This window comes from Gossypium hirsutum, chromosome D01 (assembly GCF_007990345.1).
Source record: "Gossypium hirsutum isolate 1008001.06 chromosome D01, Gossypium_hirsutum_v2.1, whole genome shotgun sequence".
NCBI lineage: Eukaryota > Viridiplantae > Streptophyta > Magnoliopsida > Malvales > Malvaceae > Gossypium > Gossypium hirsutum.
In genome coordinates, this window is record NC_053437.1 from 13,888,072 (window position 1) to 13,905,951 (window position 17,880).

General features: G+C 36.7%; 1 protein-coding gene and 1 pseudogene across 2 annotated transcripts; both read right to left on the reverse strand.

Moving 5' to 3' along the window:
- Nucleotides 1-195: 195 nt before the first annotated feature.
- Nucleotides 196-8,084, reverse strand: LOC121203301 (putative receptor protein kinase ZmPK1; annotated as a pseudogene).
- A 5,646-nt stretch (nt 8,085-13,730) lies between these two features.
- LOC107922096 (phosphoglycerate kinase, cytosolic) lies at nt 13,731-16,625 on the reverse strand. 2 transcript variants are annotated; one of them, XM_016851935.2, is made up of 6 exons: nt 16,492-16,625; nt 16,175-16,412; nt 15,106-15,444; nt 14,619-14,936; nt 14,277-14,435; nt 13,731-14,162 (listed from the first exon to the last, which is right to left on the reverse strand). In XM_016851935.2, exons 2-6 carry the CDS (start codon nt 16,367-16,369, stop codon nt 13,968-13,970), a joined length of 1,206 nt encoding a protein of 401 aa, XP_016707424.1. In that variant the 5' UTR covers nt 16,370-16,412; nt 16,492-16,625; the 3' UTR covers nt 13,731-13,967. The 2 variants fall into 2 exon arrangements, with proteins under 2 accessions (XP_016707424.1, XP_016707423.1); XM_016851934.2 differs by having other exon boundaries at nt 16,175-16,577.
- Between the last annotated feature and the right edge of the window lie 1,255 nt (nt 16,626-17,880).

Sequence of the window (17,880 nt, forward strand, 5' to 3'; positions counted from 1 at the left end):
TCACAAAAGGCAAGACTTTGGGGTTTTTTCCTTAATAAAAAAAATTACATCATCCAATTCAATGGAAATCGTTCGATGATGTTATGCATTAGATCTCGATTTTTAAATAAAATAAAATAGAAAGCTAAATTCTTGAAATTAAAAGTTGAAGGATTAAAATTTAAATATGCTAAAAGTGCACATTTATGCAGCTACCTGATACAAAGATTTGTCGCAAAGAAAAGAAAAATAGTAAAAACATAGTGGTTACAAAGCATGAGTCAAACTTCTAGCAATTGAAAGTGCCTTAGCAGCAAAATTATTTTCACAGCACACAAGCATTTCAACTACTTGTCCCATGGTGGGTCTATCATCTTTGTCTTCTTGCACACATTTCAGGGCTATGGTTACCAAAATTAACATCTCATCAATGTCACATTTTCCGTCCAATGCAGGGTCTAACATATCTTTGCACCCCGTCCATGTCTCAGCCTCCGTTGATCTTTTCATCTGCTCTTTCACCCAGTTCACCAATGATGTCTGGTCTTCTCCCCCTTCACCATCTTCACTTGAGTGAGCTCCCATTCCAGGGTTTCTTCCTGTTACCAACACCAACACAACAATTCCGTAGCTGTAAACATCCACCTTGGAGGTGATGGGATGATTTGAAACCCACTCCGGTGCCATGTAACCTCTGGTTCCTCGTATCCTTGAGAATCCTGAGTACTTAACATCACCCTTGTTTAGAAGCCATGAAAGGCAAAATCTGACACTCTGGGTTGGTAACTGGAGTCTAAGAGGATGTTTTCACGCTTTATATCGCAATGAAGAACCCACTCTAGACATTCTTCATGCAAATAAGCTAGTCCTTTCGCTGTTCCTATAGCAATTTCGAATCTGTTTCTCCAATCAATTGATTGAAATGATAAGCTTTTTGCTAACGATCCGTGTTCCATGTACTCGTAAATCAAAAGCCGGTGCTTTCCTTCCATACATTATCCCCACATCTCTATCACATTCATTTGATGAAACCTTCCTATGGTGTCCACTTCAACTAAAAACTCAGCTTCCCCTTGGTGATTGGCATCGATGAGTCGCTTGATTGCGGCAGTTCGACCATCGGACAACTTGCCTTGGTATACAACTCCTCCTGCACCTCTCCCTATCTCTTCTGTGAAACTTTTTGTAACCTTTTTTAGCTCTGCATAAGTGAACCTTCTGATGCTTGATGTAGCTAAAAAGTAGCCTTGCACCGGACCCGAATTCTGGCGAGTTCTTATCAAGAGCCACAGCACAAAGAAAAATGCTTAATACCTCGACGATTCCGATAGCTCCTGCAGATCAAAGAGCAAGCTTCAAAGACTCACTTTCATGGCTTTTTGGATATTCTCGACCCAGTTCCTCAAATTTCGTGAAGCAGTCTAGCTTGTAATCTTGATCACTCGCCTTGTTGGAGGAGGAGAGGCTAACCTTTGGCAGTTTCAAGTACATATCGCCTTCGAAATTGTCGGAACGACTCCATTAATCAGTAACTGTGCCTTGGGATAACAGTATATGCCATCCGAACGGTGCACTTCAAAGTGTTTGAATTGAAACCCTTTGCAGTCACACATGCTCAAGCACAAGTTCTCACACATCTTTATGGTATAATTAGGGTACAAACCATAATCATAGCCATAAAGTTCAACATGACTGAGTTTCAAGAAGCCAAATTCATCAGCTTGGTTACATGGAAGATCAAATTTTGGTTCACATCCAAAGGTCCAATCTGTAGGATTCATCATCTTATATCCTGGAATGCAAGAACATTGTCTACCAAGATTAGGAACATAACTACATACACTGTTTGGTCCACAACTTCCATGAATCCGGCATGGTTGCGAGAAGGCTTGCCGTGATACAACCCAATTTTCTTCTCCTTTTCGACTATACAATCGAAGATTTCCATCAAAATCAAGCTTCAAAATTCTTTGAATCATCGAGCCGAAATCGGTTGGGAAGAAATTAATACCGTCGGCCGAACTAAAATCGCCAAACGAACTTAGAACCGCGATTCCACTAGTGTTGTACATGGATCTTCCAGCTTCCCAACTCAATAGCGAGGGGTCTGGCCAATAAACACTTGAAACCTCTGGACTTTGGTATACAAGGTTAAGGACGTTGTTAGGATCAAAATAAAGAGTAAAGAAACCTGAAGAAAAGTTGCTTTTGCTTCTAGACTGTTGTTCCAATAGGGTCGGAAGCGTGTAAATTATTGTACTAAAAAATCACACAAAGTTCAATTCCCAGGGAAGAGAGGTGGATCACAAAGATCTCTTAAATACCAAGTCTTTCCTTAGTCAGAATATTCCTTCTAACGTAATTTAATAGCACAATTAAATACTACTATTATACCCTCAAATATTGAAAGAAAAATAGGACAAAAAGAACACAAGAGTTTTAACGAGGTTCGGTAAATTATACCTACGTCCTCGGGCACTAACACCAGATGATAACTTTACTATCTCCAAAATATTACAAACAAATAGAATTCCTTAAGAATTCTCAAATGGGAGAAGAGAGAAAACTAAGAGAGAAAGATTGGTTGGGATGGTTGAAATGAGAAATGGTTAGGCCTATTTATAGTTGAAGTCCAGGGACTAACTTGCAAATGGCCTAAAAAATTAGGGACCAAAATTGCAATTATCCCTTTCAACTTTAAACAACTTGCCAACTATTTTTTTTCTTTCGGTGCCAATTGCACCTCCCACCATTTTTGACTTTTCAACCCCTTTTTAATTTAACTTATCAACAATCTCCACCTTGAAGATTTGATTAGGATAATCACATCTTCACACACTTCCTTCAACTCCCCAAATTCGATAAAACTATCTTTTGTAGTGCCTCCAAATGCGCTCTCGAGCGCCATACACCTAAAGGTGCTCAAATTCTCAGGATGTTAATCAAGTTCAAACAATGATTAAACTTGATTGTTGTTACCACCTTGGTCATCATATCTGCGGGATTATCTGTTGTCGGAATCTTCTCAAGTAGAATTTTTCCTTTTTCAAAGACTTCCCGCACAAAGTGATATCTTACGTCGATATGCTTGGTTCTTGAATGATAGACTTGATTTTTCGCTAAATGAATAGCGCTCTGACTGTCACAATATAAACTTATGTGACTTTGAACAACTCCTAAGTCTTTCAACAATCCATTAAGCCAAATAGCCTCCTTAACAGCTTCTGTAACTGCCATATATTCTGCCTCTGTAGTAGACACAGCTACTGTAGACTGTAAGGTAGACTTCCAACTCACTGGAGCTTTCGCAAGAGTAAACAGATACCCCGTAGTTGAACGACGTTTATCTAAATCACCAGCAAAGTCGGAATCAACATATCCAACTACAAACTGACCAAGTGATTCATCCTGTTCAAAAATTAAACCAACATCTACGGTTTTTCGAAGATACCGTAGAATCCATTTCACAGCTTGCCAATGTCCTTTTCCAGGATCATGCATATACCTGCTCACAACTCCAACAGCTTGTGAAATGTCAGGCCTCGTACACACCATCGCATACATCAAACTCCCAACTGCATTAGCATATGGGACTTTCGCCATATATTCTCTTTCATCTTCAGTCTTCGGAGATAATTGAGCACTAAGTTTCAAATGAGAAGCAAGTGGGGTACTTACATGTTTTGTGTTTTCATTTACACCAAAACATTGTAATACCTTTTTCAGATATTGCTTCTGATTCAAACAAAGCTTGCCTCTCTGTCTATCTCTACTTATCTCCATGCCGAGAATCTTCTTGGCCTCACCTAGATCTTTCATCTCGAACTCTTGATTCAACTGAGCCTTCAGCTTATCTATCTCATTTTGGCTCTTCGAAGCGATTAACATATCATCAACATACAAGAGTAGATAAATGAAAGATCCGTCATGTAGCTTCTGCAAATATACACAATTGTCATATTTGCTTCTTGTGTACTTCTGCCTTATCATAAAGCTATCAAATCGCTTGTACCACTGCCTCGGGGATTGCTTCAATCCATATAGCGATTTGTTAAGCTTACAAACCCAATTTCTACCACCAGCATCTGTGTATCCTTCTGGCTGAGTCATATAGATCTCCTCTTCTAACTCACCATGCAAGAAAGTCGTCTTAACATCAAGTTGAGTTTGTTCCAAATTCAACTGTGCTACCAAGGCCAACAAAATTCTAATGGAGGAATGCTTCACAACAGGGGAAAATACATCATTGTAGTCAATTCCCTCCTTCTGAGCGTAGCCTTTAGCTACCAATCTTGCCTTGTAGCGAATATCCTTCTTGCTAGGAGATCCATCTTTCTTTGCGAATACCCACTTGCATCCGATTGCCCTTTTACCTTTCGGTAATTGCGCCAACTCCCAAGTATTGTTCTTCCGGAGAGACTGTATTTCTTCATCCATGGCGCTTTTCCATTTATCACTTTCTAAGCTTTGCATTGCTTCTTGATAAGTGATAGGAATATCATCAACAACGGGAAGGGCGTAGGCCACCATATCAGTAAATCGAGCAGGTTTACGAATTTCTCTCCGTGGCCTTGCAACTGCAACTGGTTCTGGTGTACTTAGTGGTTCTTGGGTCAGAACCTCTTCAACCTCTAATTCCTCCATTGTGGCTCGAGAATTAGACTTATTAACTGGGCAAATCCCCATCTGCTCAAACTCCACCTGTTTTGGAGTACACTCCACCTGCTGTGGAGTATTGCTCATCTGAATATCTTTATCTGCTACCTTTTTCAATGTGGCAGATTCATCAAAGGTAACATCTCTGCTACAGATCATTTTCTTTGTGCTTAAGCACCAAAGACGAAATCCCTTCACTCCAGAAGTGATTCCCATAAAGAGAGCTTTCTTTGCCCTCGGATCTAACTTTGACTCCTTCACATGGTAATATGCAGTGGATCCAAACACATGTAAGGAATCATAATCTGTAGCCGGTTTTCCAGACCATACCTCCATAGGAGTTTTTCTTTCTAATGCAGATGATGGCAAACGATTAACAAGATGGCCAGCGTATGTCACAGCCTCAGCCCAAAATTGCTTGCCCAACCCAGCATTGGACAACATACATCGAACTTTCTCCAGCAATGTTCGATTCATACGCTCTGCCACTCCATTCTGTTGTGGTGTATCCCTAACTGTGAAGTGTCGAACAATACCATACTCTTGGCACACATCGAAGAACGGATCACTTTTATATTCCCCTCCATTGTCCGTCCTAAGCCGCTTGATTTTCTTGCCAGTCTGGTTTTCGATCATAGTTTTCCATTTAAGAAAAACTCCAAGCACTTCATCTTTAGTTTTCATGGTATACACCCAAACTCTTCTGGAAAAGTCATCAACAAAAGTAACAAAGTAATGTTTTCCTCCCAACGAAGGTGTTTTGGAAGGCCCCCACACATCTGAGTGAATATATTCCAAAATACCTTTTGTATTATGGATAGCAGTGCCGAATTTCACTCTCTTTTGCTTTCCCAGAACACAGTGCTCACAAAATTTTAATTTGCAAGCCTTTGCACCTTTCAACAATCCTTGCTTTGCCAGAATTTGCAAGGATTTTTCGCTGGCATGTCCCAACTTCATATGCCACAACTGCATTGAGTCCAAGTCTTTGTTACCGGAAGCTGCAGCGACTGCTCCAATAACTGTACTACCTTGGTAGTAATACAAGTTATTTTTCCTGATGCCCTTCAATATCACAAGTGCGCCAGATGTCACTTTCAAAACCCCATCTCTCATAGTAACAACTGAACCATTGGATTCCAAGGCTCCCAATGAGATGAGATTTTTCTTCAAACTGGGCACGTACCGAACATCAGTCAGAACTCTGGTTGATCCATCTTGATTCTTTAATTGGATTGAACCTATCCCAACAGTTTTACAGGCATTGTCATTGCCCATATAAACAACTCCTCCATTTAGTTCTACTAAATCAGAGAACCACTCCCGGTTAGGGGACATATGATAGGTACAACTCGAATCCAATATCCACTCATCTGAGTGGAACGACGATGATGATGCAACTAGTGATAGTTCAGAGTCACTGGTATCATGCTTTGCAACACAAGCATCTACAGCAGCTTTTCCCTTACTCTTCAGCTTTGGACAATTTTTCTTCCAGTGGCCTTTCTCATGACAAAAGGCACATTCATCTTTCTCGAGTCTGGACTTTGACTTTGATCTCCCCTTTTGAGTTTTCTTCCGAGTGTATGAACGACCTCGGACTACTAAAGCTTCTGTATCTCTGATTGAGTTTTTCTGTTTGTCCTTCTTTCTCTGTTCATAACTGTATAAGGCCGCACAGACTTCGCTCAGAGATATATCACTCTTGCCATGAAGTAGAGTAGTTTCTAGGAACTCAAACTCCTCAGGAAGTGACCCCAACAGCATCAAAGCCAAATCTTCATCTTTGAATGTCTCATCCATATTCAGCAAATCAGTGACTAACTGATTAAATTTGGTGATGTGATCATTCATGGTGGTACTTGGGACGTATGTGAAGCGAAACAGTCTTTTCTTCAAGTGGAGCTTATTTTGACTGTTTTTCTTCAAAAAATTTTCTTCAAGTGCCACCCACAACTTATTTGCAGAAGTCTCCTTTGAAAAAGCATACCTCTGCTCTCGAGAAAGGCACGATCGAATTGTGCCACATGCCAACCGATTGATCGCCTTCCAATCTTTCTCCTGTACATCATCTGGTTTCTCTTCATCAATGGCAATGTCTAGACCCTGCTGAAAAAGGTCATCTAGAACCTCACTTTGCCACATACCAAAATGGCCCGTGCCATCAAAGATCTCCACGGCCAATCTTGCATTTGCAATTGTCGGTCTTGTCCACATGGACGATGTTGAAGCTCCTACACCGACCGTTTTCTCCATAATCTTTCAATATACCTAAGGAAATCTTTTCTGATGTGGAAGATCAGTTTAAACTGCAACCACAGAGCATACTACGATTAACCTTCGGCTCTTGATACCACTTGTTGTTCCAATAGGGTCGGAAGCGTGTAAATTATTGTACTAAAAAATCACACAAAGTTCAATTCCCAGGGAAGAGAGGTGGATCACAAGGATCTCTTAAATACCAAGTCTTTCCTTAGTCAGAATATTCCTTCTAACGTAATTTAATAGCACAATTAAATACTACTATTATACCCTCAAATATTGAAAGAAAAATAGGACAAAAAGAACACAAGAGTTTTAACGAGGTTCGGTAAATTATACCTACGTCCTCGGGCACTAACACCAGATGATAACTTTACTATCTCCAAAATATTACAAACAAATAGAATTCCTTAAGAATTCTCAAATGGGAGAAGAGAGAAAACTAAGAGAGAAAGATTGGTTGGGATGGTTGAAATGAGAAATGGTTAGGCCTATTTATAGTTGAAGTCCAGGGACTAACTTGCAAATGGCCTAAAAAATTAGGGACCAAAATTGCAATTATCCCTTTCAACTTTAAACAACTTGCCAACTATTTTTTTTTCTTTCGGTGCCAATTGCACCTCCCACCATTTTTGACTTTTCAACCCCTTTTTAATTTAACTTATCAACATAGACGACACAAGCTTTGTGTTTTTGTTGAGAGGCTGAAGAGGAAGAAGGGTATCAGTACGTGAATCAAAGCTTTGCCAAATCTTACTACCATCCGAATCATGCAACACGAGATTCCCACTATCATATAGTTCTAAATACAAAGACGACGTCAGGTTCGAAACAGTATCAGCCTTCCATACAATTACATGTCCGGCATCTTTTAGAACAAGATTACCAGATCTCAAAAGGGTGAGCTTTGAGTGTTTGCTATTGACAGGGAAGTCACGGTTCGCCATCCATACAATGGTGCAATTATGAGTGGTGCAAGGAGGTTTGTTGAACCATATTGCGAAGCAATAAGCATTGTTTCCAACAGGGTGAAAACCAGCACTGAAAGTGCCATCGGCTGAAGTCAAAACATCATTTGCTTGCTCTACTGAGATCGATGAACCCTCTTTTAAACCACGAGGAAGTGAAGATACAGCGGATGAACAGCTTAAAAGCAAAGAAAAGATCAAGATATGTGGTGAGGCCATGAATGAAATTTTTGGAAGATTTGAGTTTTCAAGTTGAGCAGAAATTAGGGTAAAATGTAAATAAAACTGTAAATAGTGGAGAGTAAGGACTAAGTTCAACAGTTGCTTCCATTAATGCACGTTGCTTTCTTAAACCTAAACCCGACTTTTTTTGACATTTCGTGGTATTTAAGATTTAGGGTCAATCAACATTTGATTTTAATATAATTTTTTTTGTCACTATACTACAAACTCGTCGATTATATTATATAATTTTTTTATTAATTTGTTAATATTTATAGGGCAGTTGATTCACTTACATGGTGATTTTAACAATTCGTTGAATTTATTAAGAATTTGTAATGGTCATACATAAAAAATTTTGAACCGATCTGATATCTCTATCATATTGATTTAAAATATTGTCTATATTAATAAAAATTTAATGGTTAAAAGTTTTTTTTACATAGATGAATAGTTAGAAATTTTAATTTTATACCAAACTTGATATGCATGATCTATATGAACGAAGCATCAAATAGGACAGATAAATTATTAAAGTATTGGTATAAAAAGTTCCGGAAAGGTATAAATCAGTTAAGTTTTATATAGGCGTAAATGAATCATCATCGGTGTAAGTGAATCCTCCCATATTGATAAAGTTTAAGTACAATAAACCCTTTCTATAATAGCCACCTGCTATAACAACATTTCACTATAACAGTCAAGTTTCTAGAAGAAGCGATTTTTGATGTTTTATTTTAACCCTGTATAATAGCTTTTCACTTATAACAACACATATTATGAAGTATCCTCTTTATTAAATTAATTTAAATATAATAAAGCATAATTACATAAAAGTATAAAATAATGTTAAGTTACAAAGACATTTCTTATGAAGATTATTTTAATTGTTCAAGGATATTAATATTAAAAATATAAAACACTTCGTATATAAATAATTGATAAATATTAAAGATAGTAATTGCTTTAAAAATAACATAAAAATTAAAAATCTATTACAAATACTTAATATGTTTTAAGTAAACTCTTTAAAGCTAACTTAATTGTATTCTTCTCCATGCCTTGCTCTTAATTTCCATCTATTTGTTGATCAGTGTCTTAATTAGGTGGGATTCACATGTACCCGACCTCCTTAAAATGGCATTTAAATTTTATGCAAATTTCTTTTTCGAGCTCCACTCGATGTGAAAGATGTAAATTTTCAGTTGAAATAATCTATTTTCCGCATTTACTTCTTTACTTTTATTGTTGCCTAAAGTACTCTCCATTTTGGTAGAATCGAACCAACATCCAACGAAAAAACTTAAGTTTATTAATGTTAATTAGTATAAAAAAGAACAGTTCACGTAGTAGTAATAATATTGATGGACTATTAATAGGATATAAGTTGCGGATGGATAGATAGAAATCATGGGAATATGCTTAGTTTAATTGGTATGGATGGTGTTCCTAATGTAGGAGGATGTGGGTTTGAGTGCGCTGAAATGCAATGGATATAAATTTAATAAATAATTTTAATGGTGTTAACAACTCTTAAAAATTACATGGTCATTTTAATCAAAATAAAGATTAAATATCAAATATGAGCATAGTAGAGAAATCAAAACTACAATTTTACCATTATCTTATAATAACTAAAAAAGAGGAAAAATCATGTCATTAGCTAGTCTAAATAATTAACATTGTTAACAATTTTAGTAGCTAATGTGGATTTTTAAAAAAGTCTTATTTCAACTCATCATGCCAATTTTTTTTTGTTAGAATAATATTTTTTTTTCAAAAAGTTCTCATCAACAAATTTATCAGAGTAATCAACAATATTAAGTATTTGGACTAAACATTATAAAAAAAAATAGAGACCAAGTTATTGTAGAAATTCAAGTATAAAGATGAAATCTTAATTTTAGGCATAGTAGAGGGACCAAAAGTGATATTTGACCAATTTTCTATCAAATGCAAAAAAAAAATAGAAAGACTGAACATGTGTCAAGTAAAGGGACCAAATGTGATATTTGACCAATTTTATATAAAGTGCAAAAATAAAAAAAATAAAAATATTGAACACATGCCGAGTAAGAAGATAAAGATTAAATCTTAATTTTAGGCTTAGGCTTAGGGACAAAAAGTGATATTTGACCATTTTCTATTAAATGTAAAACAATAGCATGTGTCAAGTAGGGGAGCAAAAGTGATATTTAACCAATTTTCAATACAATGAAAAAAAAAGAAAAAAAAGAAGAAGAAAAATACCGAGTGACTCGTGAAACCCATAGAGAAGCCCATCTACTTGAAGATATACATCACTTGTTGCATTTACTTGTCTCTGTTACCCAGATTGCATAGCCATTTCTCCCCCAAAGTCCAATGCACAACCCACTTCTCTCTTAGGCTATAACCCTACTGATAACTCAATAGGGTTCATATTAATTTGTTGCCCCTCTAGCATTTCTAAGGGGGTCTTCGTAGCACTACTTCAATCTACCGAGTCAATATTTTTTCTCTTATGAACATTCTCAACTAAATGGATTGCCAACAGTACCTTCATTTCGCCCTCATGTCTTGTCTCGCCGGCACAACACATTGTTATTGTCAAGTATCCAAGATGCATATACAATCGGCAAAAGGAACCAACATAGCATTAATCTTGTCAAGGAAGTTTAAGCCAAGAACAAAGTCATAATCATTCAAGTGAATTACCTCAAAGTCTTCCCTGCCTTTCCATTAACCAATTTATAGCTCAACTCCTTGTGTTACTTACATCCACAGTTGAGACCTCTTTAGAATTAAAAATCTTGATCTTCTTAGTTGATTCACGAACCAAGACACCAAGTTTACACATCACATTTTCTGATATGAACAAGTTTGAAGCCCCCGTATTAATAAGAACACTCTTCTTTTGATCTGCGATGTTGATGTCTATATACATCAACCTTTTCTACTTGTTGTACCTCTTTGTTTTCATAGAATTGAGTATCATTAACCCAAGCTTCAGTACCTTACTCTCAATAGGCTCCCCTTATTCTTTATTGGTTGTGGATATCTTGGATCGTTCTAGATAGTCCTATATCCTATGAGGACCATAACACAAGAAACACTCCATTGGATTTTTCTCATTCTCTTGGCATCGACAAAACGCACAATCAAACCAAGTCTCACCGATTCTCTATATTGCTCATCATCCCTTCGATAGCAGATAACATGGATTATTTCGAATAGCCCTTCACAATATATGGACCTTCGCAAAGAAAACACCTCATTGGCCCATTTGGTTTTTTGTTGGGCTTCTACTTCCCATTTGCTCGTTTCCCATTACCACCATTGTCAATATTATTCTCGACTGGTCCTTCTTCATCTCTGCCACCATTGCCCTCTTCTCTGGGCTCGAAAGACTCGAACTTGTTTCTCCTTGAAATAAACTCAAATAAGGACTCCACTACAGTCATAACTTTGGAAAGTTCTTAGACCCCTCGACGTTGCAAATCTTGCTTCACCCATGGCTTTAGCCCATTAATGAAGGAGAAAAATGCCTCATTCTCACCCAAATCGGAAATTTGGAGCATGAGTTCACTAAAATCTCGCACATACTCCCTCACTTTGCGCTGTTGTGTAAGCTGACGCAACTTAACCCGAGCCTCATACTTGGCATACTCTAGGTAAAATTGTACCTTGAATTCTCTGTGGAACTCCTCCCAAGTCCTAATAGTGGTACCACCTCGCCTCTCATCTATGGACCTATGATGCCACCATAACAAAGTAGCATCAGTAAAATACATGGCAATAATATTTACCTTGGTAGCATCGTCCATGATGCCTTTAGCATAGAAGTATTACTCCATTCCCCAGAAAGAAGTTGTCTACATCCTTTGCGAACATCGTCCCATTGAACTATTTCAACTTCGAGACATCTTCGTCCCATTGAACTATTTCAACTTTGAGACATCTACTTTAGGCATAGGTGCCGCAACCAACACTCTATTTCACAAAGCAGCTTTACAGATATTGATCTCCCCATTGAGCTCCTCAATATGTTCCTTCAAAGTCGACACTATAGCATCGGGAGCATCCTCCTTTTCAATCAGCTCACCCATAGCGGTGTTAAGGACCCCTTGCATCACATCCATATTTTCACTTAGGGCCTCAACCATTTGGTCTTTAAGCTGATCGTGCCTCAATTCCAACTCTCTGGTACGCCCATCAACTTCTTTGAGGGTCTCCTTCACATCACCTATGGGACCCTCAAGTTTGGCCACCCTGCCATCTAAAGCTGACAGCATATCCTTTGACCGACTTGCTTTCTTGGCCCTCCCACTAGTCTCCATTGCCTCAACTTGCTCGTCTACTTCTTTTAACATCTCAACTGACACCTTCGAAACCTGAACTCTAATACCAATTGTCATGGGGCTAGAATTTTAGTCTAGAAAAACATGTGACCTTAGGCGGTTACTTTGCTTCAAATCTGCCTAAGTTAACCTAAAACTCAGAGTGTGAATTCTTCCAAAAATACTTTAAGGCACTGAGAAATATAACGAAAGCAATTTGAAATGAAAAGAGCAACGAGAAAACTGAAAAGCCATAGGAAAGTGATGCACACAAGATATTTGAGTAAATGCTCTCAATATATTCTTTAACTTAGAAAAATGAAGTACAATAGGATGATACAAATGAAGGGAGAGGCCTCTATTTTTAGTTGAACTCCCCCAAAACTAACGTTAAGTTACATCGACGGTCAAGATTAGAGTCTATCTATAATTGAGAGTCTTGAGGGAGCCACCAAGGTTTAAAGTATATGGGTTTCTCCATGGGTTTCACAGGTCAGACCAGTTCAAGTGAGTCAAATGAACTCCATTTAATAAGTCTAAAAACTACATTGACCATGCACTAAATATTTTCCCAAAATCAAATTATACGAGTGTAATATATGTATGGTGTAATTACCTATAGAACTCTTTAAAAATAAAATAAATTATTACCATCAAAACAAAACAAAGCCAAGCCATAGTAATTGATAAAAGCTTTCACTATGAAATTGATCCCCATAAACTAACCTCAATTTTAGCAGCAATCCTAATCTTCATACGTCTCATGCAAGTGAAAATTTCAATTTATTCCAAAAGAATCAAATTGTATGAAAAATTTAAAAGCAAAAACTACAAATATTTACCCTTTAATTGATGAAAGATAGAAACAAAAATTGAAAAAGAGAAGCGAAAAGCAAAATAAAAGTTTTAGATGAAACTGGGAAGTCAAAGGGGAGAAGTTTTAATAAAAGGTGTTACTGTAAGATAATTAGTTTTACATAAGAACATATAGTTAATAAATCAAGCAAACAATTCATTACAAATAAATAAAGCATATATAACTATTTATTTCTTTGAAATAACAAAACTTTGAGTCGATTGGCATTCTTCCAAAAGCATTTTTTTCAATTTTAGCCAAAACAACGAGTAGAAAAAAAGAACTTGGAAAGTCGTGCAGCTGACAACAGGATCTTTAAAAAACTTCTCAGAAATTTTTGATAATTTTCACATAAATTGAGTAACTAATTTATAGTGAGTGTAGTTCACCCAATCTTCCAGCTAACATTGATAGAAAAGCAGTGAATTCAATCATCTTCAACCTCAAATTCTCAATCCAGGAGGGATATAATAGAACAAGCACTACTGCAATTTTATCATTAACAATCAGGATAACAAAAAAGACATCCAATCCAAATGCATCTCTGATGGATGATGAGGAGAAACCAATTTATTTATAACAAGTCCACCCTATCAGCCTCTACAACCTCAGCTCTACTAAAATTCACTCTTGGATAAAAATACTAGCCACCATTACAGCAGTGAACAATGTTCAAAAAAAGCAAAGAGGTGCAAAATTAAAAGTTTAAGCGTCGTTAAGAGCAAGGACCCCTGGAAGTTGTTTGCCCTCAAGAAGCTCCAAGCTGGCACCACCACCAGTAGAGATGTGGCTCATCTTGTCAGCAAGCCCAGCTTTTTCCACAGCTGCAACAGAGTCACCTCCTCCGATAATTGTTGTCACTCCCTTCCCACTGAGTTCCGCAAGCTTCTTGGCAACCGCCTGCATCGTAACAAGTATTAAAATCCATTTTTAAGTATGACCAAATTAAAAGACCTGATACCACATCATGACCACCTAATTCATGAAAGCAGTAAATCACACACTTCACCGTACCTCAGTGCCGGCAGCAAACTTCTCAAACTCAAACACACCCATTGGTCCATTCCAGATAATGGTCTGGGTAGTGTCCAAAGACTCACTAAAGGTTTTGATGGAGTCAGGTCCAATATCCAAGCCCATCCAACCATCTGGGATCCCTGACGCTGGCACCACCTGCAAAAACATTACAAAATTCAAACACCATCAAAACAAAATCCGCTGAAGCAGCGATTCTCCATATCCACTTGGAGATTAGGTACATATGTACACTCTGCTTCCGTACAGGATATTGCTGTAAGATGTATTGCGATATAGTACACTCAGCACACTCATAGGATAAGCATAATCAGCACATACCTTGCTGTTAGCATCAGCAGCAAACTTGTCAGCAACAACCACATCAGTGGGGAGCAAGAGAGAGACTCCTTTTGCCTTGGCCTTCTCAAGGAGTGATGTTGCTAGATCAAGTTTGTCTTCTTCCACAAGTGAAGATCCAACCGCATATCCTTGGGCCTTGTAGAAGGTAAACATCATTCCTCCACCCAGTATGAGAATATCAACCTTGGCCAAGAGTGATTCAATCACTCCAATCTTGGTTGATACCTTAGAACCACCGACAATTGCAGCAAATGGCTTCTTGGGATTTGCCACAGCTCCAACAAGATAATCGAGTTCCTAAAAAGAAAAAAGAACTTTGCATGTCAAAGAAACCCAACAGAGCTCTCCACTATTACATGTTATCTAAATGCTTGAAAAAACGAGCAGACTGGTTAAGTGGTTTCTATCAGACCAATCCGCTGGATCATTAGATGCTTCATTTTCAAACTTAGGATATTCATAATACCTTCTGCATAAGAAAACCAGCAACAGAAGGCTTTAAGTACTTAGCCACTCCCTCTGTGGAAGCATGGGCTCTGTGCGCAGTGCCAAATGCATCATTAACATAGAGATCAGCGAGAGAAGCTAGCTTCTTTGCGAATTCAGGATCATTCTTCTCTTCCTCCTTGTAGAACCTCACATTCTCAAGCAGCAATACACCGCCATCTGGTAATGCAGCCACCATTTTCTCAACTTCTTCACCAATACAGTCATTTGCCATTTTAACCTCGACTCCAAGGAGTTCAGATAACCTTGGCACAAGAGGCTTCAAACTGTACTTGGGAGTGACACCCTTTGGGCGTCCCTGAAAAAGCAATTTGAAATATATCATGAAATCTTCAACTAGAGAAAAGGTCGACATATAAAAGGAATTTTCATACGATTTGCATGTATCCTATTGCTAAAACTAAAACGATTCAAAATAATCATTATTCTTTTATATTGAAAAACACAAACCTTACTCATCCCGTGCCCCAGATATTCTTTAAGAGCTTAGACTATCATTTAATGGAACAAGGAGAAGAATCATCCTACCTTAACATTCGCCAAAGCAATTATATAGTTTTAGATGAACTATTGCTGCCAAAATTGTGCAAATAATAAACCAAGCTCACAATCAGAACCAAGAGAAAACAAAGGCGAACCAATTTACGAGTTAAAAACAGACAGCAACTATGAAAATATCAGCCACAGAACATGCTTGTTAGATATATCAAAAATCAATAAATACTATCTCCGTGCAGTGATTTTAGAATTTAAAAGAAAATGAGATCGAACATAAAAGATATAAACAAAAAACTGAGATGATGCAGCCTCCATCCCATTCAGACAGATCTAGCTCAGTCAATCAAAAATAAATCTCAAAACCACAAATACCCATAATAAAAAAACAGTAATCAGATCTTAATGAACACCAGATCAAAACATGCAGATAAATCACAAGGCAAACAGAAACCCAAAAACCCAGTATGGGATCAAAAGAAAATTTTTATTAAAGAAATCATATCTAAAGAAAAGGAATAAAAGAAAGGTACCAAATGACTAGAGAGGATGACTTTAGAGCCATGACCCATCAAATACTTGATGGTGGGAACAGCGGCACGGATCCTTGTGTCATCAGTTATGTTGAAGTTATCATCCAATGGAACGTTCAGATCGACTCTAACAAACACTTTCTTTCCCTTCAAATCAGCTTCCTTCAAGTCCCCAACGCTCTTCTTTGTAGCCATGGTAGTAGCACTTCTTCAACAACAACCAAACGTATAAACAACGCTACACCCGAAAAAAGGATTAGAGAACCGATCTGCAAAATCAATAAGAAAATGGGAGTATTCAAAGTGAGAGTACTTACGAAGATGAGAGAGGCGGATATATCTAGACAGTCAAAAGAAACGAAGGATCGAGAAGGTTTTAATACAAGCGAAGCGCACGCAGGTTTTTTTCCTGGGTAAACTACACCCATGGTCATTCTAAAGTAGTCTCTCTACTATTTTGGTCACTCCAATTTTTTTTCAATTTAGTCACTTTAAATAAAATAATTATGTAAATTAGTCACTATCTTTAAAATTTCTATTAGCCTTTAACGGATTGCTGACATGGCATATTACCTTATTGAGTGACTAACATGTGGCGCTTTTTTTACATTTGACTACAGCTTAGAGACCTCTTTATAAAGTTTAGGAGGAAAAGGTTTTGGACTAATTATAGGGAGGACCCTAGACTTTAGTCAAAAGTTAAAAAAATGCCACGTGCCACTCAATATGCTAATGTGCCATATTAGTTATCCGTTAAAAGAAAACAGAAATTTTAATGGCAGTAATTAATTCGCACAATTATCTTATTTAGAGTGACTAAATTGAGAAAAAAAAATTAAAGTGATTAAAATAGGTTAGACCTTATTTTAGAGTGACCATGGGTATAGTTTAACTTTTTTTTTTTTACTTTAGCCCCATGATTCAAGCGAAGCGGCACATAGGTTTTCCTTTTCTATTTTAAGCTTAAGTTCTGGCTCCAAACTTTTTCAAATAATCAATTTAGTCCCTATAAAATTGCGCATTTATGTAATTTTGTATCAATTAACGGTGCGTTTATTCCACAAAAAATGACTTACAATTTTTTTTTCATTTTCCTATGTAAATTTCATGAAAAATAGCTAAATCAATGGAAAATGATTTATGGATTAGTGGGAAATAAGTCATTTTTCATGTAAATTGACTTACTCTTTAAAAAAATATAAATCATTTCTTCCGAAAGAGTTTATTTATGAGTAATTTTATTTTTATATAAAGTTTAACTTCAATAAAGCTTATTATCATATTAATAATATTTTTTATTTAAATTTTAAATTATTAAAAATAAATTTTATAAAGTACAATATTATTAAATATATTTAATAATATAATAAAAATTATTAATATATTTAATATAATTTATTATTTTAATAATTTTTTGATATTATAATTTTTTAATAATAATTTTTAACAATAATAATTTTAAATTTAAACAATATTCTTAATACATTAATAAAAAATATTTATATCAATATTTTTGTAACACCCCAATACATGACTCGATCGCCAAGTCCGAGATTCAAGGCGTCACATTCGTTGCCAGAGCAACTACGATCAATTACATTCAATTTATACTATTAAATGATCAATTTTCAACTCAATCATGCATACAATACAATATACAACAGTTTCTTGGTCTTATACGAGCTTACGAAAGCTCTAAAACTAAC